This window comes from Equus przewalskii, chromosome 26, assembly GCF_037783145.1.
Source record: "Equus przewalskii isolate Varuska chromosome 26, EquPr2, whole genome shotgun sequence".
Lineage (NCBI taxonomy): Eukaryota > Metazoa > Chordata > Mammalia > Perissodactyla > Equidae > Equus > Equus przewalskii.
Genome location: NC_091856.1, coordinates 38,873,812 through 38,898,475, shown reverse-complemented (window position 1 = coordinate 38,898,475; position 24,664 = coordinate 38,873,812). Strand labels below are relative to the sequence as shown.

The following is a 24,664-nucleotide window of genomic DNA, read 5'->3' as shown; positions in this document are numbered from 1 at the left end:
GCTCAGGTCTCACAACACGCCTCCCCCTCTGCCATCCTCCCTGGTTTCCCAGCAGCGTCTACGTTTGCTCGGGGTCACTGTCACCCCTGCAGCTCTGCCCAGTCCTGCCTTGGGGAGTTCGGCTACCTCAGCTGCTGCCCCCATCCACCGTCCCTCCGTGGACTCCCTGTGGCCAACAGCTGCAGTCCTCACCCCCACCCTGTCCTTGCAGCTCACAGTCTCCGCCAGACAACCCCTCACCCACCGGGGCCTCCAGTCCCCCGAGGCCCCTTTGTCCGGGCTGAGGGGCCTGGTCACACTGACTGGTCTCTGTCTTGACCACGAGCCTCAGGTGGGTCAGGAGGGGCCTGGTCAGCTCACTCGCTCCTCCCATGACTGGGCTCCTTCCCCGTCCTTTCTCCTCGGCCCCACTTGGCCTGTCTTGCCTCCCAGCCCGGGACCTGACCCTCTGCTTCCTGGAGAAAATGGAAGCAGCCGGAAGGGGACCCCCCCAGTGTCTGCACCCACAGACCTGCCTCCCCCCTGAGGACCCCTGCTCCTGAGAGGGGTCCCCCCGTGCCCTAACCCTCTGGTATCCCCAAGGTGCCTCAGGGTGCTCCTCTCTCCTGGCATTATTTCCCCTCACTATAGGGTCAGCCCATCGACCTTACAGTTGTACTGTTATTCTTCCCATCTTAAACCAAAAACTCCCCCAAAACCGAAGACCTGACACCTCACACTTGTTCTTTGCTCTCCTTTGCAGCAAAACTCCTTAAAAGAGTTGTTGGTACTTAAAGTCTCCAGTACTTTTTAGAAATTAATATAATTCACATATCATAAAATTCACTTTTTTTTTTTTTTAAAGATTGGCACCTGAGCTAACAACTGTTGCCAATTTTTTTTTTTCTTCTTCTTTTTCTCCCCAAAGCCCCCCGGTACATAGTTGTATATTCTTCATTGTGGGTCCCTCTAGTTGTGGCATGTGGGATGCCGCCTCAGCGTGGTTTGATGAGCAGTGCCATGTCCGCGCCCAGGATTTGAACCAACGAAACACTGGGCCGCCTGCAGCGGAGGGCGGGAACCTAACCACTTGGCCACGGGGCCAGCCCCCTTGGTTGCAATTTTGACTGTAGTTTTCAAGATGGTAATTCTTTTGTTCATTTGTTTCAAGGTGGTATGGTCTTGAAAACTGGCTAAAGGGTATATGGGGTGTTTCTATAATAATTTCTTACAAGTACATGTATATCTACAATTATCTCAAAATAAAATGTTTAATGTTTTTTAAATAAAATTTTAAGAAGGTCTCAATTACAGGTTTTTCTATCTTACAGATATCCTGAAAGTTGGAGTGATTAAATCACTTCTAAGATTCTTCCAGCTCTAACATTCAATGATTTAAATGTTTTTTAAAAACTTCCTTATGTTTGAGCTAAAATCTATTCCCAGGTAGATGTTGAGGTGTCTGGAATGGCTGTGATGCACCGAGTCCTAGGGGCACCCTCATAAGGAAGCTGCACGGCCCCCTCCCCAGGCGGGCCGTCCTGTGGTTGCTCACAGCGTCGAAGGGAGACTGCCCAGGCTCCGGCTTGAATTGTGCCTCCTCCGTGTCCAGCTTTGTGTGGGCAGACCCGCCAAGACTGTTTGGCTCACACAATGCCTCTATCAGTGGAAGCGTCCAGAAAGGGAACTATTTCCTAAGGTGAGAAGATGACCAGAGGTCAGCCTGGTGCTGGAACTTACTTCCAAGGGAACTCGATAATTCTCTGTGGTTAATTCTCGAGCACAGATGTCAATCAAATGGTCAGGAGTGGGGTATTTGGGAATTGATTATAGCCCAATGCAAGGAAGTTTTTGTTTTGTTTTTTTTTTTTAACGATGAGCACTTTCCAAGAAAAAATAAAGTGCCGCGAAGGATTTTTCTCTCAGGAAATAAAAATAGCCTTGGGGGCTGGCCCCGTGGCTGAGTGGTTAAGTTCGCGTGCTCCGCTGCAGGCAGCCCAGTGTTTTGTTGGTTTGAATCCTGGGCGCGGACATGGCACCGCTCATCGAGCCACGCTGAGGCAGCGTCCCACATGCCACAACTAGAAGGACCCACAACGAAGAATATACAACTATGTACCTGGGGGCTTTGGGGAGAAAAAGGAATAAAATAAAAAATCTTTAAAAAAAAAAAAATAGCCTTGGATATGGTTTAGACACTTGGCGACCAAGATGAGCTCCATGGGACCTGGGTCTACCCTGGGCTGCGTCTGTAAGACAAGTTCATAGAGTGCCTCCCAGGTCAGGACGCTCACTGTCAGCCGCCTCTCCCTGAGGGCTCGTTGAGGTGGTACCCACTGTCGAGCTCACTGCTCAGGACTCATGTCTGCAAAACCCACCACTTCAGCCTGTTTTCAGGCTGCTGGCCTTTAACACATTAACTGAGGACCTGGCCCCCCCACCCCACCCCAGCAAATCATCTTAAAGAAGAAAACCAGAAAGGATGGGGAAGGGTGGCACTGAGACAGGTGCGGCGTGCTCTTCTCCGGCCAGCAAAGGCAGCCTGCACGGCAGGGGAGTGGTACAGACAGAAGTGGCTCAAGATTAATCTCTTTTGAGGTTCAGAGTTGAAAGAATATACAACAGGGAAATTTTTAATTCACTCCAGCAGGACTGCGTGGTGGTCAGGGGCTTCCTCCTCCTGCGAGGTAGGCGTCCCAGTGTCATTTGGACCTGGAGGCAGCGCCATTCATCTGTCTTTACTCTCAAGATGTAAACCCACATCCCTTCTACTCTCCCTGCAGCTTCAAACTAAAAATGTGCTGCTGCTGCTCTCTGAGCTGATTTCTACCCACAGGCCTTCCAAGTGGGTGTCCGTACTAGGACTGTAGAGTTGGACACGAAACCCGTCCGCCGCCGTGTGGCCACCACACCGTGACCGCTGAGGGCCGGGCCTGCCCCCGGCTGTGTGCTGCTGTCGCAGGGGGAAGTAGGACAGAGTGGGGGTGGGAACAGAGCAACCGGCCGGCGCAGTGCTACGTCTGATGAGTCTGGTGATGCGGAAACAGTCTGCGAGGAAGAAGACAGTCCACGGAACGCACTGCGCTCGGGGCTTCCAGGCCTGGTTCCCGACTTCCAAGCGTAAAGGGCCGGTCTGAGGAGCTTCCAGAGAAACAGCGGGTCATCTGCAAAGGAAGGAGGCCCAGGCCAGGAGCAGCTCTGGATGTCGGAAGGAAGAGGGACATCTACGGACTCTTACGAGAAAAAGGCAAATCCAGGGAGCCTGTATTTGACCAAAAAGTGTTTGTGGTGGAGAAGGAAACCGTGCCCCAAAAAGTCAGAAACACAGAAGAAACCAAAAGGAAGAAGAGGGGGTTAATAAAGTGAAAGCTTAACTAAATAATTAAGTCAGAAAGTGTGAAATTAATAAAACTAAAAGCTAGTTCTTTGAAAAGAGCAATGAAATAAGCTTCTGACAAGACTAATTAAGGGGAAACAAGAAAGAAATGAAAAAAAAATACTCAACATTAATGAGAGATGCACAGATGTGAAGATTTACAGCGTGCACACTGATATTATGGGATAACTTCTGAGCAAGACCATCTATCCAAACAGACCTGAGAAGACGCAGAAAACCGGAGCCGGCGCTAAGCATCAGACAAAACAGGTCAGGAAAGTTCCCGCCACACAGGCGCCAGACTGGCGCTGGTGAGTCCTTGCGGCCCGTGCAACTGTGCCGTCCTGGACGTGGGTCCCCAGCCCCAGGTGAGGCTTGAGGTGACGCAGCCCCTGCCTCATCCTGGCTGCAACCCCCAGAGACCCTGAGCCACGACCACTGGGCCCAGCTGCTCCCAATTCCTGGCCCCGACACCAGGGGACAGTAAATGCTAGTGGTGGTTCTGAGCTGCTGAGTTTGGGGCAGGCCGCTGAGCAGCACAAGATAACCGATAGGAGAGGGTACAGCCGTCGGGCTTGACCACGAGGGCGGAGCTGGAGCCGGGCTCCAGGAGACCGAGCTCTGCAGCGGGGAGCGCCTGGTGCCAGCGGCCGGAGTGGCCACCTCCTGCACATCCCGTCTGGTGGCCGGGCCGGGGAGCAAGCAGGCGCGACCATCTCCTTTCTGAAGCTGATTCCATGGTAGCTGATTTTACCTTTTGAAAATAATGTTTGGGGGGTGTTTTTCATGAATACAAAGTGGAGTGTGTTCATTGTATAATGTTTACAAAATAGAAAAAATAAAAGAATGGACAGACAGCTGGTGGTCTGCGCCCCCAGGGCCGGCTCGGGGGTCGGAGGCCCGGCGGACCCTCGGTCACACGTCCCACTTGGTTCTGACGAGGCCCCGCCCACTGCTGCACGGCCGCTTCAGTTAAATATGGCTTCATGCCACACTGGGAGGGTTTTATCCATGACGTTAAATATTTTTGTAAAATGTCATTTTTAAATAGCCGTTCATAGTTCATTGGATTTCTACCCCATTTTGTCCGTTAGGAGGCCCTCGGTAAGAGCAGCCGGGGAGTGGGGAAGCCACACGAACAGTGGGGTGGTGACCTCGGCCCTCTGCCCCTGCCGCATCTGGGGGGGCCGGTTCCTCCCTGTGCTGTGGGCGATGGGCTCGCAGAGCGGCGTGGGTGCAGGGAAAATCCAGATCCAGGGCTGAAGCCCACGCAGTCAACCCGAGTGACCGTGACAACATGGCTCACAGCCCGTATGCAGAAGACCCAGCCTGTCACTGCTGCTCGGAAGCCCTCGCGCTTCTTGCCCCCACGCCCCCCGGGGTCGCTGAAAAGTCACTTTCTTGTGTTTAAAATTGGCGGTCTTGACTTTTAAAGAAAGGAACGGCCCTTAAATCAGTAAGTGAAAAATCACTCCCGCTAAGATGGATAAAGTGAAAAAGACAGACCCCAACAGGTGTCTGTGAGGATGTGGGGCACCCGCGACGCTCCTGCACCGTGGCGGGAGCGTAAACTGCAGCCGCAGCCGTGGACGGTCTGGTGGGTCCACAGAAGGTTAAACACAGAGTCACGCGTGGCCCAGCAGGTCTGCTCCTAGGGGTCCACCGAGAGAAGTGACAGCCTGTGTCCACACGGAGACCTGTGCCTGAACGTTCACAGCAGCCAAAGCTGGTGACAGAGGGCCGCCCGGTGGCGCAGCAGTTAAGTTCGCATGTTCCACTTCGGCGGCCCAGGGTTCGCCGGTTCGGATCCCAGGTGTAGACATGGCACCGCTTGGCAATCATGCTGTGGCAGGCGTCCCACATATAAAGTAGAGGAAGATGGGCACGGATGTTAGTTCAAGGCCAGTCTTCCTCAGCAAAAGGAGGAGGATTGGCAGCAGATGTTAGCTCAGAGCTAATCTTCCTCAAAGAAAAAAAAAAGCTGGAAACAACCCCAATGTCCATTAACAAATAGACATGGTCCATCACACCATGGAACGTTACTCAGCCGTGAACAGGAATAAGTGCCGACACACGCTGCCAATGGCGAACCTTGAAAACATCAGCCGAATGAGAGAAGCCAGACAGAATCCTCACTCTTCATGTGGTTCCATTTGTATGAAATGTCCAGAACGAGCAAATCCACAGAGACAGAAAGTGGATTCGTGGTTGCCAGAGTGACTACTATGGGCACAGGGTGAGTCCTTCTGGGTGATGAGATGTTCTGGAATCAGTGGTGGTGGTTGCACACACCTGAATGTACTGAAACATGGAGCTCACTTGAGAAGGGTGAGTTTTAGGGTGTGTGGATGATGTCAGTACAGCTCTGAACTCACCAAGATGTTTCACAAACATTTAATTGTTTGAAAACCAATTGAAGAAGCTCTCAAGTGAGTGTGTTGTTTAACTGAAGAGGCCTGAGCGCCCCCTGTTTGCAGGGGTCCGGGCTGTGCACCCCCATGTCCCTGGGGATCTGGGGTGGTGACCGTGTCCCCACCTGCATTTGGAGTTTGGGGACAGCAGAGTGAATTTCCCGGGTGCGGCTGTGAGGGTCGGGGGCCACGTGGTCCAGGCTGTGTGCTTGTCCTGCTCCGTGCGTCCGGCAGGCCCCCCGTGGGCAAGCAGAGCTTTGTGGGGCCCGGGCAGCTGCGTGGGGGAGGCAGCCGGGTGCCTCTGGGCCACTGTTCTGTCGGTCGGCTGCTTTTCTCTTTCAAAACCAGGGTGTCCAGCAGAAATATGTGAACCACACGTGCAATTTTAAATTTTCTAGTAGACGCACTAAAAATATAAAAAGAAATGGGAAATTAATTTTAATAATAAATTTTATTTAACCCCAGTATACCCAAAATATTATCATTCCCACACGTAACCCACGTAAAAATCAGTGTGAGGCATTGTATGCAGTCTGTAACGTGTGCAGTTTGTGCTCACGGCGGGTGCGGCTGTCCCGTGGGACGGGGGCGGGCCGGTGTGAGGGCTGGGAGGGATGGCGCTCCAGGCCTCAAGGCCTCCCCTGTGGGGGTGACGGCTTCTCGGGCTCCGAGGCCAGTGCTGACTGGCCGCATCCCAGCCTGCCTCCACTGTGCTCCGGGCACGAGTCTTGTCGGTAACGTGGAGGGTAGCCACCGTCCACAGGGCCTGTGAGGGGTGGGCGAGGCAGGGGCGGCCCTGGCGAGGGGTCATTCTCTCAGAAGGATTCGTAGCACACTGGGCAGTGAGGCTGCTCAGGGAGGTGGAGCCTGGGGACTGCCAGCCCCCCTTATTACCCCCTCTTGGGCCCCACCTGCCACCGTGATGAAGGGCACAGGGAGCACCTGGGGGGGACATGTAGCCGGCTCCCTCATAATTGTGGAACACGTAGACCAAATAAAACAGCCAGTTCTTTTCCCAGCCAGATGGGTTTATTTGGGAAGGGCAGAGGAACCACAACTCGAGGGACAAGCAAGCTGTAGCTAAACCACAGGCAAGTGCAGCAAACGCAGGAGAGGAGCATTACTTTGTAGAGAAAAAGGAGAAAGCTGGGAGGGGTTGTTGGAAGGAAAGTCTATTGTCTGCTGGAGGAGAGCGAGGGTGCGGGGTGGTGACGGCTTCTCACTGGCTGGGCTGCTGGGCAGGGAGAACTCCTCCTGCTGGGGTGGTGATTGACGATTCTCCCTGTTGGGTCTGTAACTGACGTCCACTGGCTGCACTGAGGACTCCCTGGTTGTGGCCTCCTGTCTCCATGTGAAATAAGGCCTCCTTTATGCTGCTTCCCAGGCAGGAGTTGTGAGGGGCCCTGGGGCATGGGAGCCAAGAGCACGGCCGGCATGCAGGGCCCAGCGGGCTGGCGTCGACTGGGATGGGGTGCCCAAGCGTGGGGTGCAGGCTCCCGTGGCTGTGGTGGCTCTGGGACACGTGTGGAGGAACCTGCAGGAAGGCGCCAGTCCCACCTCGTTGTGGCAGAAGGGCGCGTCCCTCCACCTGGCACCGGGGCCCAAACGGAGCACTAACCCTGAGCGCGTGTCTCTGCAGAGACACAGACAGACACCCAGACAGCAGAGGGATGACAAGAAGGTGAAGGTGAGGTAAGTGTGGCTTTTAACAATTTTCTTTTGCATTAATTTTTCAAAATTTGCAGATTTGTTTAGTTTTCTAAGTAATCCTCTGTATGCTTAATTGCCTTTATAAACAGTAAAAGGCAATTAAAAAGCAAATAATAATGAACAGTGGAATAGTGGAGAGAACTGGGGTAAGGCCCGGGTTCAGGCCTGCCTGAAGCTGTTCTCATCTGTGAAGTGGATGGCAGCCCCCGGGCTCTGCTGAGGGTCAGAGAGAATGGGGTGTGGTGCCGCTGGCCCCCGGGCCCCCTCAGGCACTCTGACCCTTCCCCTCAGAGCCAGCATGGGGACCCTCTGCCACTCTCTGGGGAAGGGCACACGGGTATCCAGCCCCGCTGTTATGGTCGAATTGTGTCCCCCTCAAAATTCACTTGTTGTGGTCCTAGCCCCCAGGACCCTAGAATGTGACTGCGTTTGGAGATGGGGGTCTTTACAGAGGTAATTAAGGTAAGATGAGGTCATTGGGGGGGCCCTGATCCCACCCGACTGACGTCCTAGGAGAGGAGATCAGGACGCAGACAGGCAGAGGGGCAATCACATGAGGACACAGAGGGAAGGCTGGTCTACACACCAAGGAGAGGCGTCAGGAGGAGCCACCCCTCCCAGACCGGGAGAAGACGTTCTGTGGTTGGGCCGCATCTGTGGTGCTTTGGCCCCAGGGGCCCATCTCTGCATAGGGTAGGATTGTAATGCCCCATGGAGACCGTGTCCCACAGTCCCAGCTCTCCATTTCCTGGGGAGAAGCCCAGGCTGGGCGTCCATCCATCCAAGCTGGTGGTGGGAGAAGCTTGCACACCTCTGGGGCAGGTGGGGAGCGATTTCCGAGAAGAGAACGAGCAGGCCGACGTCCCATATGGACGCAGGTGCAACAGTCTTGGAGAGGCGGAAGGGCAGCCGGGTGTGCTGTGTGCGCCAGGTTTGCCCCGAGGTGCTGGTACTCGCGTGCTGGCTGCTTGTCCCTGGCCCACTGAGGCCCGTTAGAGTGAGAGTGAAGGCATTAAAAAGGAAAAGTGCTCAGGGCGAAGAGGAGGGAAGAAGGAAAACACCCATGGGAGAGGAGAGCAGAGGCCGGTGTGGCTGTCTGCCCGCCCGGGCCTGAAGCCTGCAGCCCAGCCCAGGACTCTTCCCAGGAAGGGCTCAGACCCCGACCCTCTGGGGATCCGAGCCGCGGCAGCCGATGCCCACCCACAGGTGGGGACAGGACGGTTTCTTCCTGACAGACTGGCCGAGAGGAGAGGCCTTCGGGCCCTGGCCTTCCAGGCCCTGTTGCCCACCGTGAGGCCCACCATTCCCAGGGGCGCCCCGCTCGGCTCCCCAGACAGCTGTGCGGTGCCTCACTCTCAAGTGTGAGCAGCCGTCCCAGACGCTTGAGACACTTCTGAGAGGAAAGACGGGCACTGCGCGAACAGGAAAGAAGGCGGCCGTGTGGAAGAACAAGGGCAGGACCGAGCCTCGAGGCCCTCAGAGGGCAGGAGCAGAAAGACTCTTGGATATTGTTGAAATTTTGACAGTAGAAGTGGATAATTCAATGAAAGGGTTGCAAAATACAGTTCAGGAAATTTCCCTAAAAGGCAGAGAAGAGGAAAGATAAGAAAATTAGAGGTTCCGCCAGGAAGCCTGCCGTGGAAGTCAGAGAAGTTCCAGGAGGAGAGGACGGAGAACAGAGGCAGGACGTCATCAAGGAAAGGTACAAGGACGTGTCCCAGAACAGAAGGGCGTGTGCACACCCGGTGCGCCCCGCACCCTCCACCCTCCTGAGACCCCGCATGCCGTTGGGGAAGACCCCCCCAGGAGAAGAAGAAAAGCATCCTACGTGTGATTCAGAGTCATGTGGCTCCAGACCCCTCAGCACCGACCCCAGGAGCTGGAAGGCGTGGAGGACCGTCAGCGTCTCGTGTCTGGGGGTGGCCTTTCACCTGCAGCCCGCGCGCAGCCTGCCTGCCGGCCAAGGGTTAGTGCCCAGTGAAGACGTTTCCAGACAACCAAAGACTTGATAATGTTCCTCCCCTCGTGGTTCTTCTCAGGAAGCTCCTGGAGAATGTGCTCCTCTAGAACCAGGAGGAAACCGAGAACGTGCAGACTTGGAAGCAGGAAATGCAGGACGTACCAGGAGAGAAGGGGGAAGGGGCCCCGGGGCTGGAGAGCAGCGTCCAGACTGAGACAGGAGGCAGGGCTGGAGAAGGGCGTCTCTAAGCAGTGGTGGGGTGTGCTGAGAGAGGCTCTGTGGGGCTGTCGGAGCGTCCCGTCAACGATGGCCACACGGAAACCTAGCGGCTGCGAAGTGGTGAAAATCTTTCTGTCGCCCTTCCACCCTCCCGTTCTTTAGACGGGATCATTCCTATTGATCCGTCTTCAGATTGACCGACTCCCTGTCTGCTGTCAAGCCCAGTAAGTGAACTCCATTCCGGTGATTATACTTTTTATTAGAGAATTACCTTTTAGTTCTTTTATGTAGTTTCGTGCAATTTTTGTTTCTCCCTCTCTGTACTCATCAAGACCATATTTTCCTTTAAGTTTTTGAACATTTTCCATTTATTCTTTGAACACACAATAGTTGCGTTTGCTAAATCCAACATCTGTGCCACCTTGGAGTTGCTTTCTATTATCTGGGTTTTTTTGCATTTTCTCCCTTTGACTATGGGTCACATTTTCCAGTTTCTTTGTAGATCTTGTGATTTTTATATTGTGTATTGATACATTGTAGAGATTTGGGGTTCTGTTGTCTTCCTGTGAAGAATGTTGATTTTTGTTCTCGTAGGCAGTTAATTTCTAGCTGATTACCTTGAACTGGCGGCCGTGGTGTGACATTTTGTTAGGTGAACCCTTGTCTTGGTGGTATTCAGCCTACGAAGGGTCCCCTGTGGGTGTTATCGGGGCTTTTGGTTTCAGATTTTGGGGCGAGTCTAGAATGGGGCTCACTTGGCTGGTCCTAAGGTGTGGTCTTTCTGGAGTCTCAGCTAGGTGCCGAGCTCTGGGCTGGGCTGGACTCCACTGTGTCCAGCACTGCTTGACTGTTAGCGTCTCTGTTGCGCTCGCGGCCCTGGGGCAGCTGCTCCTGGGAGCTTTGGGGGCCCTGCATTGCTCAGATGCACTTCTGGTGCCCTGAACATTCCCTCCTCCTGGCGCCCTGCCCTGAAGATGCGCCGCCACCTCCTCTCGGTGGGGCGCTGTCCCCCCGGGGCCCCAGGTCAGTGGTCTTGGCTGGGAGATTGCCCTGGGCAGCAGCCGGCCATCCTGGGGCCCACCTTGGGCGCGGCCCCGCTGTCAGGAGGCAAGGTGGTGTGTTGCCTGTTGTCCAGAAGTCAGGGGCCTAAAATATGTTGTCTGGATGATGTTGTTTGCAGTGGGAGGGCCAGCCCAGCACCATCGCTCCGCGTGGCTGGAGCAGAAGCCTGGAGCAAACTGTGCAAGAAAGGAAAGTCGCTGTGGTCCACACGCGGCTCAGCTGTGAGCATGTTTATGTGGCTGGGCTCGGCTCTTCGTAGATACTGAGTCAGAGCTGTTTTAGGAGGTTGCGGGATGTGGGGGCGCTGGGGTACCAGAGTGAATTCTTACCTTGAATTTGATTAGTAAGACGGGAGCCTCGAGAGAGAACCTATCAGCGTATTAGTTAGAAGTAGGGATGTAAATCTCCAAAGGAGTAGCCAAACCAGCTCCTGCGAGTGGTTCCTCTAGGCGGGAGCTGGGGGGAAGGAGGCGCGGTGGCGGGATCTGGGGTTTACACGCTGGGCCACGTGTGTGTTGCTGGGCTACAAATGAAAACTGCATGTGAGAAGGAAGTGTTTAAGGCCTCATGTGAACAGACTAAAGCAGGAAGAACAGGATGGTCTCCATAAATGTAGGAAAGTGTCTTGCATAAAACATGCCTTCACGGGAACCCTGTCGGCCACCTGGGTTTGGTCGCAGCTTGTTGCCAGCCTGGATGGTTAGAGCTGGTGAGCCCATGTGGGTTAGCTCGTGGGTCCTCATGGCAGGTCCACCTCTGAGTTCAGCACTAAGCGTCCCCAGGTCCAGCAGGGGGAGCCGAGGCCACCTGGGCCTCCCACCTCTGAGACCACAGAGGTGGGCCTGCATGGGCCCCCCCATCAGGATCCAATCTCCCCTCTGTGTGGAGCCCGCAGCCTCACTGCAGCTTGCTGTCTTCTGCACTAGCTCCTCACTCCTTGAGCTGCCTGCCGCCTTCCCCATCCTGCCCTGAGGATGGACCCAGGAGACCCCACTGCTGGAGACACCACTGCTGGAGACCCCGCTGCTGGAGACCCTGCTGGCGACGCCGCTGGTGACCCTGCTGGTGGTGAGTGCCGATCCACAGGAGTGCCCCTCACATCCCCAAGTCTGACTGGGTTGCGCTTGGCAGGGCTACCTGTGGGGTGGGTGTGAGCTGTGTGCAGGGTGCATGTGTGGAATGCACGTGCGTGTGTGGGGTGCATATGCCAGATGCATGTGTGAGGTGCATGTGTGGGGATGTGCACATGTAGGGTGTGAGTACACGGTCTGTGTGTCTGTGGTGCACACGCAGGATGTGTGCTCAGGGTACGTGTGCAGGGTCTATGTGGGGGGGTGCAGACTGCATGTATGTATATGGCGCCTGCGCTTGGGGCACATGTGCGCACACTGGGCAGGGACCCCAGGTGGGAGGGGTCTGGGCGCTGCGGCTGTGTGTGGGTCTGGGGCGCATGGGGCGGCCTCAGGTGTGGACGCGGGTGCCCAGGTGGCCACCAGCACAGCCTTCCTGTCCTGAGGGTCAGGGCAGGTGCTCCCCTTTGCCCTGGGAAGGGTCCTGCCGGCCCTGGGGTACAGGACCGTGGCCTCGCCATCCTGCAGTGGCTGCCTGCCGGCCCCTTGCTTGACAGCAGAAATGGAGGACTGTCTGTGGCTGGACGGACACTCAAATGTGGGGAGCAGGGGTGCGTGTGGACTGCTGGGAATGGTGGGCTTTGCTCTGAATCCTGGTGCTGCACCCCAGGCTAAGTCTGTCCTCCCCAGAGCTCTGGTCTGGATGCAAAGGCATTTTATCCGTCTTGCCGAGGAGGAGGGAGCTGGGACGTCTCTGAGAAACAGGAGCCCTGGGCCAGGCACGGAGAGCGTGGGAGCTCAGGGACCACTCGGACCCCACCTCCACCCAGGCTCCGAGGAGGGGTGGTGCAGGGCGTGGGCCCTGGGTCCTGGCTGGAGATGAGGGGCCTGTCTGGTCATAGAAGTCCCCTGAGCAGGGGAGGCATTTCACTTTGGCGGCTGTAGATGTGATCAGCAAAATGCTGTTTTCTTGTTTCCATCCTAAGAACTCGTCACAAGAGTCCCAGCATGCCCCTTTTGTCTGGCAGCCACTGTTCCCAGATGTTCCCCACAGTGGCCTCCAAACTGGGTCATCACGTTTAGGGCATCTGCTCTGGCCATCAGGACAACCGGAGACAGGAGCGGGGACCCAGGGGCTGGGGGTCCGGGGCCCAGGGCTGGTGGGGGGTGGGGTGGGCAGGGACCTGGGGCTTAGAGGGTGGCAGGTGGTGCCCGTGGGGGACATGGGCACATGGGGCATCTTCAGGCCCCCAGGCAGGACCACTCTCTCTCTTGGGGCTACATCCTGGCTGGCGTGTCAGGCCCTCTTGTGTCTGCCCTTTTCCCCTGGCCGCGTGTGGGGTGGGGCCAGCCCTGATGTCACACCTGGATGTCACACCTGAAGCTCGGCCTGATGGTGGGCAGAGCGGGGCCTCCTCCCCGGGCTCTTCCATGCTTCACCCTTCACCTGCTGGAGCTGGCAAAGGGGCAGGCCACTGGAGCAGTTCTGCTGGGGCCTGGGGCAGAGTTTCATCTCCTTTCACTCTGCGCTGCCTGGAATGACGTGCCCTGCAGAAGGCCCACAGTCACCCCAGACGAGTGCAGACCAAGGGTCTGTCGCAGGGTGGTCTCCTCTGTCACAGGCCGCCCCCTCATCCCTGCTGCTGCTCAGGCTGCCCAGGCACTTGTTCTGCTGTGACCCCTCCCCCCCTCCTGGAGTTGTCCTTGGGGGTCCGGACCCACCCAGAAGGCACCACAGCCCCCTGGTGGGGCCTCCAGCCTGCCCTTCCCAGCTGAGGCTCTCTGCCTCGGTTTCCCCCTGACACACCTGCTCCTGTGGGAGCTGAGACTCTCTGCAGGCTCCAGGGCTACACCCTGTGCGCCTGCCGTGTTCAGGGAGCGTTGCGGGCGATGCAGCTGCAGCGCCATGTGAGATCCAGCCTCGGCACTGCAGGACCATATCCCTGGGGCAGAAGAGGAGACTGAGGCTAGAGGGGTCGGGCTCCTCCCAGGCCAGGACTCCGCCTCCAGTGGGCGAGTGGCATCTTCGGGGGGCTGCCCCTGTGCAGGGCCGGGGTCCCCTGCTGGGAACTCGGGCAGGCGGGAGAGCAGTGAGTGAGCAGAGCGCTGCCCCGTCCTGCAGGTGGTGGGGAGCCAGGACCCCGACGGCCCAGCTGGGCCCCTCCCAGCCTCTGTGCCACCCACCAGGATCCTGGAAGGGCTGCGGCGTTGGCCCTCTCCTGTGGCGCCACCCTCAGGTGCACACAGCCTGTCGGAGTGGGGACCATCCGGGGCGGGGACCGGGCACTGCCTTCCCCTCCGCGTGCAGGGTGGGCTCGTTTCCTCAGGATTCCTGAGGCCTTCAGCCAGCACCTTCTCCCACTGTCCTCCACCCGCGGTTCCTCAGGCCCTTGACACCCATCCTGCTGTGACTCCTGGATCAGACACAGCCCCCCAGATCAGACACACTCTCCATGGAATAAACACGCCGCCCTGAATAGCCACAGCCCCCCCCGAATCAGACAACCCCCCCAGGAATAAACGTGCTCCGCCCGGATCAGACATGGCCCCTGGCCTGCCTTGTGCAGCCCGGTCCCCCGCCTGCTTGGGGAGTCCAGCTCTGTTGACAAGGCTGGCCTTAGGAAGGCCTCTGGGAGAGACCTCCGGCCAGGCCTTCTTGGTGGGCATCTCGGCACCAGGGTCTGGGGTGGCACCCCCAGGATGCTTCTGGACCCTCGGCTGGTTTTGCCAGTGAGCAGGACCTTCCTGTCTGTGGACCTGGAATTCTGACACCCTCGAAGCCTCAGGGCCTCGCTTTGCCTTGGACCGTCTCGAGGGAAGGCTGAGTGCCGGCGTCAGAGGGTCCGCCTCTGGGTAGTCCGAAGAGTGTCCGCTTGGCCTCCTCTGGCCTGTCCTGCTGCTGGGGGCGGGGACACCAGGGGCAGGTGGCCGTTTCCTCCCATCCTCCCCTCTCCCGAGGCCAAGAAAACCTTCTCCAGCTGAGAACGTCAGCAGGGCCCAAAGATCGCTTCCTGCCTGAAAACGTGGCCCTCGCGTGGGCAGACATGGCTGGGCCTTGTCGCTGAAGTCCGGCTGGTTCGGGTTTTGGGGGCGCTGGACGGGCCTTGGTGAGGAACCGGGAAGTCTGGTAGACAGAGTGAAATCGCTTCTCAGCGGAGGGAGGGCAGGAGCAACACTGCAGGAAGCCCATTCCTCCCCTCCAGTCCCTGCAGGCTTGTGCTGAACCTGGAACCTCCAGCTGCTTCCTGGAGCAAGGCCCTCCCAACGGCCCACCCTGTGTGCCGGCCACTGCATGGCTGGCTCCACCTGGTGTCAGCTGCTAAGGGGAGGGCTGCCCCTGGCCCCTGAGGCTGCGGAACCAGCCTTGGGCTGTGACAAGAGGGAGGCCATGAAAACAGGCAACACAGCCCCCTGCTAGGAGAGAGGGCTCGCTTTCCTTGCTGTGTGACCATGGGCAAGTTACTGAACCTCTCTGTGTTTCTTCATCTGAGAAGAATGGTGGTGACACTCAGCTCCATTTGTGTGTCCTGAATGAAAATCCACGAGAACATCAAGCTTGGAGTGTGTGCCTTGTGATCTCGTTTAGTGTTGGATCCAGGTGGAATTTATTTTGCTGTGAGACGTGAGGTGTGGGTCCAGCTTTACTGTATTTCCAGAAGACCGTTCAGATGTCCCAGCAGTACTCAGTGAACAGTCCACCACTAGTCCCGTACTGGACTCCCCCACGAGCTGGGGGCTCTCCAGCTTCCCCTTCGGTTCCTCTTTGTCTGTTCAGGTGCCAGTTTCACATGTTTTAGTGGCTGTGCTTTCATGATGTTTCAGCTTCTGGCAGGACAAAACCCCCTCCTCGCCCCTTTTTCAGTTTCCCTTTTGTTTTCCATGCAGATGGCAGAATGGGCTTGTTTGGTTCCTCAGAAACCCTGCTGGCGCCTTGAGTGGGTCTCCCCGAGTTTGTGGTGAACGCCGGCATCCGGCAGCTTCTCTCCTGTGGGGCAAGGCCCCTGGTCTGCTTCCCACCCTCGAGAGGGACTGAGGAGCAGCGGTGCCTTCCCTGGGGGTGCCCGCCCGGCTGAGGCCCTGAGGGACGAGCCGACCGCCAGTCTGAGTCTGATGCAGCAGCCAGTGCACTGGACAGGCTTCCGCGAGGGGCGTTTGCTGGCGCGTGGACGCAGCGGCCGGTGCACTGGGCAGGCTTCTGCGAGGGGGCGTTCACTGGCGCATGCTCCTTTGTCCTCAGAGGTGTTTTCTTTTAATAGATCTTGCACATTTTCGGCCACTTTTTAGCGTTAGGTGTGTCACCCTTTAAAACTCTTGCTGTTAGCAGCCTCTTTTCTTGGGCACATTTCCCTGCTTGGTGAGGGAACCCGGGGGCCCGTGCGCTGATGGGCGTGCACGCCCCCAAGGGACCCGGGGCTGGAGGAAGGCCCACTGCTTTGCTCAGTCCTGTCCGCAGTCCGCGAGGGCTTGCCTCTCCCTGTGGGGTTCAGCATCTCTCTGTGTGGACGCCCTGCCCCGGCTGTGTGCCACCGGTGCTTGGGGCTCCCGCGCTGAGGACGGGAAGGTCTGTCTGTGAGGCTCAGGGTTGGCTGGATGAAGCAAGATGACCCCGTGCAGACAACACCCCGTCACCCTGTTCCCAGATGGGGTGGGTCCTTGGGGCAGCCAGTGTGGACAGACTTACACTGCCTGCTGGGTTTGGGTGCCATGTGTGGGCGGCTCCGGCAGGTTTCTGAGCAGCAGCATTTGGATTTGGGGGCTCATGCGAGCTCCTGTCCCCTCACCTGCCACCTCTGTCCTCGCTGGGCCCCGCTTGGGAGGGGCCGAGTCCACCCATCGTGCCCCAGCCTCACCCGAGACCCGGGCCTAGAGGGCAGATGGGTGGGCTGGAGAGAGTGACGGCCCATCTCTGCAGAGGTGCCTCCCCCGCAGGGCGTCAGGAGGCCACCTGCTGCAGGGGTGTTGCTGCAGAGGGGTGAGCTCCCTCATCTGGTGTGGTGGGCAGCGCACTGGGGGCAGCCTCTCAGACCAGGCCTGTGGGAGGTGCAGCCAGGTCTGCAGATGCGATGGGGGCTCCCGCTACAACCCTTCCTCAGGCTGATGCCCAGGGTGGCCCCTGTGCTCCGCTCGTTGGCGGTTCCGCTGCTGCCAGCAGGTGCCCAAGGGCAGCGGGGTGGGGACGGCCGTTCCTGGGGCTGAAGGAGGCGGACGCTGCAACGAGCACAGATGTCCTGGTTCCTCCCTCAAGGGCCGTCAGGCCACCCCACAGAGAGGGCGGGTCTGGCCTGGGCAGCTGGGGCTCAGCGTACGTGGTGCTGCCCCAGCTGTGCCGACGGAAGTGCAGACTGACTGTGGGACCTTGGCAGATCCGTACCCAAGAGCAGCCACAGGCCCGGGTTACGGGGTCTCTCAGGGGGGCGGAGGGCCCAGGGGAGGCCCCCACTCAGGGTGGCTTTGTGGACGCACGTGCAGCAGGCTCCCTGCAGGGCAGCCAGGTGTCCACTGCTCGGCTCAGCCACACCCAGCCAGTTCCTGAGACCTCATTGCCCCCAACTCCAGCATCTTTTTAATCTTATTTCTCTCCACCAGCCTCACGACAGGCGGTAACAGGAGGTCTTTAGAGAAGGTAACTTAGCAGCTGAACATTTTCTAAAATGAGTCCGTCTCTTGAAGGGAAGGTGACTCGGTTCACGGGGTGTGTTCTGCACAAAGTGCTGTCTGCCGTCCTGCCCTTCCCTGACCCTGCGGCCCTCCTCCTCCCCTCGGCCATCTCGGTTGCTCCTGGAGGCAGCCCGGCAGCTCTCTGTGTCCGGCGGGCGCTGGGGAAGCACAGGGAGGACACAGCACAAGGATGGAGGGGCAGGTCGGAGGGCCGGCCATCCCCCTGCCCACCCCCACTCCCACGCAGTTGGAGCTGCTGTTCGCTGAGCCCCCAGCACATGTGGGGAGGGTGGGCAGGGACGGATGGCCCAGGGCACAGACGCTGATTCTTAAGCTTGAGTTTCTTTCCTGCATCCTGGACACACAGTGCCCCCCCCCCCGACCTCCCCACATGCTCCTTGGGAGGGGTCAGGGGTCAGGCTCCAGGCCAGAAGCCATCTGCCCTGCCGTCCCAGGTCCGGGACATCAGGGTGGCATTAGCTGTGGACTTGGGCCTGGGGCGGCAGGGCATCTGACGTCCACCCCGCGGACAGAGGGCCCTTTGGCGCCGGCCTCCTGCGCTTGCCCTGATTTAGGGAAGCTGGCACCCAGCCTGTCTGGCCCCTCCAGCTGCCTGCCGGGCCCTTCAGAGGAATAGCACCCTGAGCCTACCTTCCGGTGGGCGTATGTACCCTGGCTACCCACAGCACGTCTATGCCATGCCCACACCACCCACGTATAGCCAGACCCACACCCATGCCCACGCCACCCATGCCACGCCCATGTGTGGCCACACCCACGCCTGCCCACACATGTGGGCCCACTCTACCAGCCTGTCCACACCTCCCCAGGTGCCCTCCAGCTCCAGCTTCTAGGGTTCTCCTAGCAACCACATGAGCTGGCAACTACAAGCATGTGCGTGCGTGCCTGGCCCTGGCACCATCCGATGGTCACTATGGAGTCTCCCTTAAGCCCTGGGCCACAGCCTTGAACAAGGCCAGTGTGGTCACTCTCAGGAGCTGGCAGCATCTTGAGGGTACAAACACTAAATCAACAGCCCATGAGCAGGGTTGGCTGCGGTGGCTGGGCCAAGGGCGGGTCCAGGGGAGAGCACAGCAGGGCCGGTGGTTGCGGGTGCTTGGGGAGCAGGGGGCAGGCCTGGGGTCTGCGTGACGGCTGAGGCTGGGAGGGCTGTGCTGGGCTGTGGCTTCCACCCCAGAGGCCAGCGGACCACTAGGGAGCAGTGAAGGGAGGAGCAGCCTGGCCTGGCCTGTGTCTGTAGGATTTTCTCGGGCTGGGCTTGCTCTGTGGGCACAAGTGGGGAGCAGGGAGACCCCTCAGGCAGCTGGACCGCAGGTGGGGGCCGAGGACCAGGTGTGACAGGACGTGGGCCGCCTTTCACGCCCCTCACCTGCTGCCCTGAGGTGGTCCTCTTGACCGCAGGACCCCTTCATGTGAGTGTGCCCTTCAGGAGACCCGCCCACCCCTCGTCAGGGTCCTCGGGCGTCTCCCCGTCCATCTCGCTTGGACCTACGGTCCCTGGACAGATCGTTTGCAGGTATGAGGCAGGCTTGACATCTCAGCGTTCTCAAGGAGGGCAGACTCTGGGGCCAAACTGGCCACACAACAGAGTCCGCGCATGCCCTGCCTGGCTCAGGGTCTCCACACTGGGCCCTGTCTGCCCGTCTCTGGGCCAGCACCCTCCATCTTAATGACTGTGGCTCTGTCGTAACTCAGCCTTGGGTGGGGTAGGCCTCTTGTCTCCCCGTGATTTCTGCCTGTGTTCAGATCAGCTGTTAAAAGACAGGCACTTGCAGGCCCACCCACACACTCACATGCACACTCACCCCCCACACCCACATGCTCACACACTCACACACTCACTCACACACCCGGACGCACCGCTGCTGTTTTGATTGGAGTGGTATAGAAACCGTGAGTTAATTTTGGAAGAAATTCACAACTTTACGTTGTTGATCCTGTGGTATACCCCTTCCTTAATTAGGTCTTTCTGTTTTTGTTTTTACTTTCAAGGACTATATATTTTTTTGGAGCAGTCTTAGATTCGCAGCAAAATTAAGAAAGTACAGGGATTTCCCACGTGCCCCTTGCCCCCACCACGTGCACAGCCTCCCCCGTTGTCAGCACCCCCCCCAGAGTGTCTGTCTGATACAGCCATGCACCTCCACTGATGCCTCACAAGCGCCACAGACCGTGGTTTACGCTGGGGTTCACTCTGGGTGCGGTACGTTCTGTGGGTTTGGACAAACGTGTAAGGACACGAGTCTGTCACTATAGTCTCAGCGGAGTGTTTTCACTGCTCTAAAAGCCCTCTGCTCGCAAGTTCGTGCCCCCGCCCCCGCCCCCCGCAGCCCCTGAGCTTTGCTGTCCTGGCAGTTCGGCCTTTTCAGGTTGGCTCCTTCACTTGGAGACAAGCATGAAGGTTCTCCGTGTCTCCTTGTGGCTCAGTAGCTCATGTGTTTTTAGTGCTGAATGATATTCCATTCATGGAGGGACCAGAGTTCGTTTACCAGAGTAACGATGTTTTCATTTTTGCCTGTCGGAGTTTCATGCCTGTAATTCTCCTTGCTGCTCTGCTCTGCAGGGGCCTCCAGGGCTGGGCTGGTGGGCAGGGGCGTCCTCCAGGGCACCCTCTCACAGCGGGAGCTGTCAGCCTGCGGCTCTGTGTCTGCGGGGTTTGCAGATGCTTTTGCCTGGTTGAGGAAGTTCCCTCTGTTCCTAGTTTGCTGAGTTATTTCTTAAACCATGAATAGAACTTCCTTTCACAAACTGCTTGTTCTGCGTCTGCCGAGCAGGTGGTACAATTTTTTCCTGTATCCCGTGGACGAGCCACACCACAGGCTTTCCGATGCTCAGTCGGCGTTGGTTTCGGGAATGCGCCAGCATCGCACTCGGCTCCAGTGGCCTTCGTTGAGAGTCTGACTGCTGCTGTCTCATCTGGGTCCTGCTGGGCTGCCCTGCAGGGTTTGGTTCAGGTGTCCCCATGTGGGGCCTTCCGCTCTGCGTCTGGTCTTCTGTAGGAGCCTGGCAGGTTGCCGCTGTCCCCTCGATTCTTGGGTAGATTTGCTGATGAAGCCACCTGGGCTCCTGAACCCCCAGAGTTGAACTGGACAATCTGCTAGTGACCTTCCCTCCCCCAACGTACAGGCTCACAGTCAGGTCCTGACTCTGACCCCTGACCCCACCCCCCACCATGTGAGGGGGCATGACCAGGGTCCTGACCCCAACCCTGACCCCCACTGTGTGATGGGGCATGGTGGGGGGTCCTGACCCTGACCTAACCCCACCATGTGAGGGGGTGTGGCCAGGATCCTGTGTAGGTACCAGGGGCTTCTCCTGCCATCTCCTGGCCTGGGGTCGGGGCACACCAGGAGCCCAGCCCCCTTGGCTGCCTTCCCTCCTGTCCTCCACAGACTGCAGCTGTGTGGCCCCTGATGGTTCTTGACAAAAGGACAGGAGGTTTATCTGGACGTTTCCTCTGGGTCTTGCGTTCTGTGACTCCTCACTGGGGCTGGAAAGGCTTAGAGTTGGACAGCGACGTCGTATTTCAGCAGAACTTGCACAGTGAGGAGGGGCCGGGAGCTGCTGCTGGGGAGGTGCCCAGCCCTCCGAGGCAGCCAGGGGGCTGGTGGCTGTGGGTGACTCAGAGCTGGGTGCCTGGGCCCCTGGTCTCAGAGGTGGCTTTCTTTTCCAAAACCAAGAGCAGGCAGTGGCGACCTTTCCAGGCCAGCCAGCCCTCCTTGGCTTTGACCTCAGACCTGGTCTGAGGGCGCTGTCCCTTTTCCAGTGTGAGGGTGACCCTGACCTCCCGAGGTGGGCCCAGTGTTCTGGTGGAGTCCCTGCCATGGCCAGCACTTTGTGGTCTCCATGCCCAGTTCTGCCGCGGGGGCAAGGGCTCAGGCGAGCAAGAGAGGGTCAGGGCTTATGGGTGGGGGCTGCAGGGAGCAGTGGCCGAGGTGGTGGGGAGTGCTTGGGGGAGCAGCCAGCCTGCACAGGGTGTAGGAGGAACCAGGGAGGAGAGCAGGGTGAGGCAGAAGCCAGGACCTCTTCAGGACCTCAGTAGAGGCTGGAGGCCAGATATGGTGGGCAGTGGGTGAGGGTGGGCTGTGACACGGTGCAGAAGGATGGGCGTGCCATACCCCACTGGGCTTGCCCTGACGGGCTCAGCCAGCCTATTTGGGGCCGGTCCGTGCTGCAGGCATGGTCCTGGTGTCCGACACCCCTTCCCTGCTCGTACATCATGGCCATTCTGAGACCTGCAGCCCATGATGGCTGCAGTGTGAGCCACAGGAGAGGCCCAGCACTGCTAGGTGGCTAGGCTCTGGGTCCCAGGGAAGGGACAGTGGGGAGCTCTGGCCAGAGAGGGCACAAGAGGCTGTGGATGCTAGCGGCATCTGGGGGGAGCCCCCAGTGTTGGTGGAGGTGGCTCAGAGGGCTCTGTAGTAGCCACACAGCCCCTCCCATGGCCCTTGTCTTGTCCCCCCAGGCCAGGACCCGCTTCTGTTCCTGCAGGCCCTGCAGCCGCTCTGGTCCACGCGGGAGCTGCGGCAGGTGAGCACGTGGGGGTGGACGCCCGGCTACCAGCTTCAGTGGGCTGTCTTGTCTGAATGTTCTGGTGGCACTTGGGGGTTGGAGCCCTGGGGTGAGGCCTGCCAGACGCTGGTGGACACAGGCCCCTGAGGCTCAGAGTGGGAGGGAAGAGCCTGCGGCTACCACCCAGCTTCTGCGCAACACAAGGGACCTGGCAGGCCATGGCTGCATGTGCACGGTGTGGGGCCAGGGCGCCCACTGGCCCGCCCCAGGCCTGGTCTACAGCTGCCCTTCTCAGGGAGGGCAGCCCAACAGCTTATCTGGCCAGCGGGGGGCGTGTGTGGTCCGGCAGGAGGAGGCAGCCCTGGCAGGGTTCTGCAGCCACAGCCGCTGCCCCCAGACTGCATCCCACCATGGTGGTGAGGGCACTGCCCAACCCTTGGCCCTCCTGCCCTTCGGTTTGCTCCCTGAGCAGCAGAAGAGTGAGGTCGCCCGGCTCCCCGGGAGGACACAGAAGTCCAGCTGCTCAGGCTACAGGGCCCACGGGTGGCTCAAGGGACAGGGCTGCATCCTCGTGCCAGCCTGACGAGGGTGGGCCAGCGCCCAGACCCGGGGCAGGCTCGTGAGGGTGGGCACCCAGAGCAGGCAAGCTTCGGAGCACACGCATGCTCTGGAGGGGGTGTCCGTGGGCTCGAGGGGCTGAGGGAAGACGTGCAGAGTTCACAGCTTGCAGGACATCCTCTGGCTCCGTGCTGCTTCTCGGCGCGGGGGACACCCTGGGTCAGTGGCCAGACTTCCGGGCTCGACTTCTCTCCCTGCGTGGTTGAGCCGCAAGCACTTGGGCCTCCGAGTGGCCAGCTCACTCCAGCCATCAGCCAGAGAACCAGAGATTTTACAAAAACCAAAGACTCTTTGATTTTTAAATTTTTATTCCCTGTGGCCTTGAGGTTATGACTGAGGAGACGTGACCACGTTTGTGTGAACAGATCATCTGATGTCAGACGTCCTGTGTGTCCGGGGCAGGCCTCGCGTGGTCGCTGCACGTGGCCTTGTGCATTTCTACGTCTGGTTGTCTGTCCTGGTGTCAGGCTGAGCCGGCCTTGTGGACGGGGCTGGGAGTGCCCTTCTTGCCTGTCCTCCGGATCATCAGTTGATGACAGGGATTACTTGTTCCTCGGGAGTTTGGAAGGGCGTGTGCAGTTCTGCCTGGGCCCGGGGTGGAGGGGTAAATATCTAACTAAGACCCAGTTTCCTCAAGGGTCATGGCCCCTGTGGAGGGTCCGCTCCTGGTTTTATTTCTCCCGGAAGCGCCGTGCCTCCCACGTCATCACCATTGCGGCTAGGTTCTGCACAGTCTCCGGCCCCCGCTGCCTCTTCACTGCTCTCCTCTCTTCTGTGGCTGGTCTGGCAGGCCACGCTGCTGGTCGGCTCCACTGTCCCTTTGTTCTAGTTCGTCAAGTTCTGTCCTTGTCTTTGAAATCCTCTGCCAGCCCAGGGCGCTGCTGTTTCCCAGTGTTCTGCTCCCGCCCACGTTGTCCACTTCTGGCCACCTCTTCTCTGATGCATGCACCCCTCATTCTGCTCCTCGCCACCCTTGTCCTCCTTTTCGACTCTTTTCTGAGGCTCGTAAGGTGCCTCCAGAGGAGCCCACGGTGTATGTTGACACCACTGTGCTCTTTGTTGCTACTGTGGCACAGCGCTGTCCGCGAGCTTTAGTTTCAGTGCCAGGAGGCGTGCTCTGTGGCCACTTGGCACAGATGTTCCAGGTGTCCCTGGGCAGCGAGCTCCCTACCTGGCGATTGGCTCTCAGAGCTTCCACCTGGAGGGGACACACATCATCTCCCCTCTCGGTCCACTCACCAGAGCTGGACCTAGGGTCAGGTGAGTGGACGTGCACCATGCTGCCCAGTGTCCAGTGCCCCAGGGGGTGGGGCAGGGGTGGCAGCTCCCTGCAGTGTCCACGAGGTGGTGGGGAGGTGTGGGGGATGTACTCGGAGCATGTGGAGGGTAAGGGCCCACAAATGCGGGGTGTTGAGGGACGCAGGCTCCTGCCTGGCTTCAGGCTGCAGGCGGCTGGACACCTACATGTGGCCAAAGCCCTGAGGATGAGGTGCGGACAGCCCGGACGGCCCGGGGCCAAGGAGCGCAGGCTGTGCAAGAGCAGTGGGTCCCTGAAGGCCAGCCGTGCACGTGGAGGTTGCAGGGACCCCAGCAGGTCAGGACAGGGAAACTGGGCTGCGTTTGGAGAACTGGGGGTTTTGATAGAAGGATGAAAGAAGTGGGGCGCTGGGGAGAGTGGGGTGGTGTGAGGGCTGTGGTTGTCCTTGAAGACGGGAGCAGAAGCGGGAGGTTTGGGTGCTGATGGGAGTAACCAGGATAGAGGGATGGACAAGTGTCCTCAGAGCCCCAAGGGGGAATGGCGGAGAAATGGGAGGTGGAGGAGGGGTGAGTCAGCGGGAAGGACAGTGATCCTCAAAGGGGCCCCGCGCGGTACATTCCCTGGGAGCTTGTTGGAAATGCTGGTTCTGGGGCGCACCCAGTCCTGCCAGATCAGAACCAGGTTATTTTAACAGGTCCTCTGGGGCTCTGGTGCCACACAAACCCAAGGACCATGTGGGGTGATTTCAGCAGCACTGAGCTCACTAAGGTCAGGCGCGGGTGGGTGCTAGGGGAGCAGCAACTTCACCTC

The 24,664-nt window shown here is 58.7% G+C and overlaps 1 protein-coding gene across 13 annotated transcripts in view; it reads left to right on the top strand.

The window, feature by feature from the left end:
- EXD3 (exonuclease 3'-5' domain containing 3) overlaps positions 1–24,664 on the top strand; it is a 95,471-nt gene that overhangs the window by 10,125 nt on the left and 60,682 nt on the right. For 4 of the 13 annotated variants that reach the window (XM_070594735.1, XM_070594728.1, XM_070594725.1 and 1 more), the window contains exons 2-3: positions 11,644–11,785; positions 21,932–21,996. In XM_070594735.1, the coding sequence (XP_070450836.1) occupies positions 11,692–11,785; positions 21,932–21,996 (159 nt within the window). In that variant the 5' untranslated portion in view covers positions 11,644–11,691. Of the gene's footprint in view, positions 1–3,501; positions 3,626–7,405; positions 7,459–11,643; positions 11,786–20,864; positions 21,010–21,931; positions 21,997–23,838; positions 23,857–24,664 lie in introns of those variants that run through there. The other 9 variants (XM_070594733.1, XM_008539001.2, XM_070594722.1 and 6 more) reach the window with 6 other exon arrangements.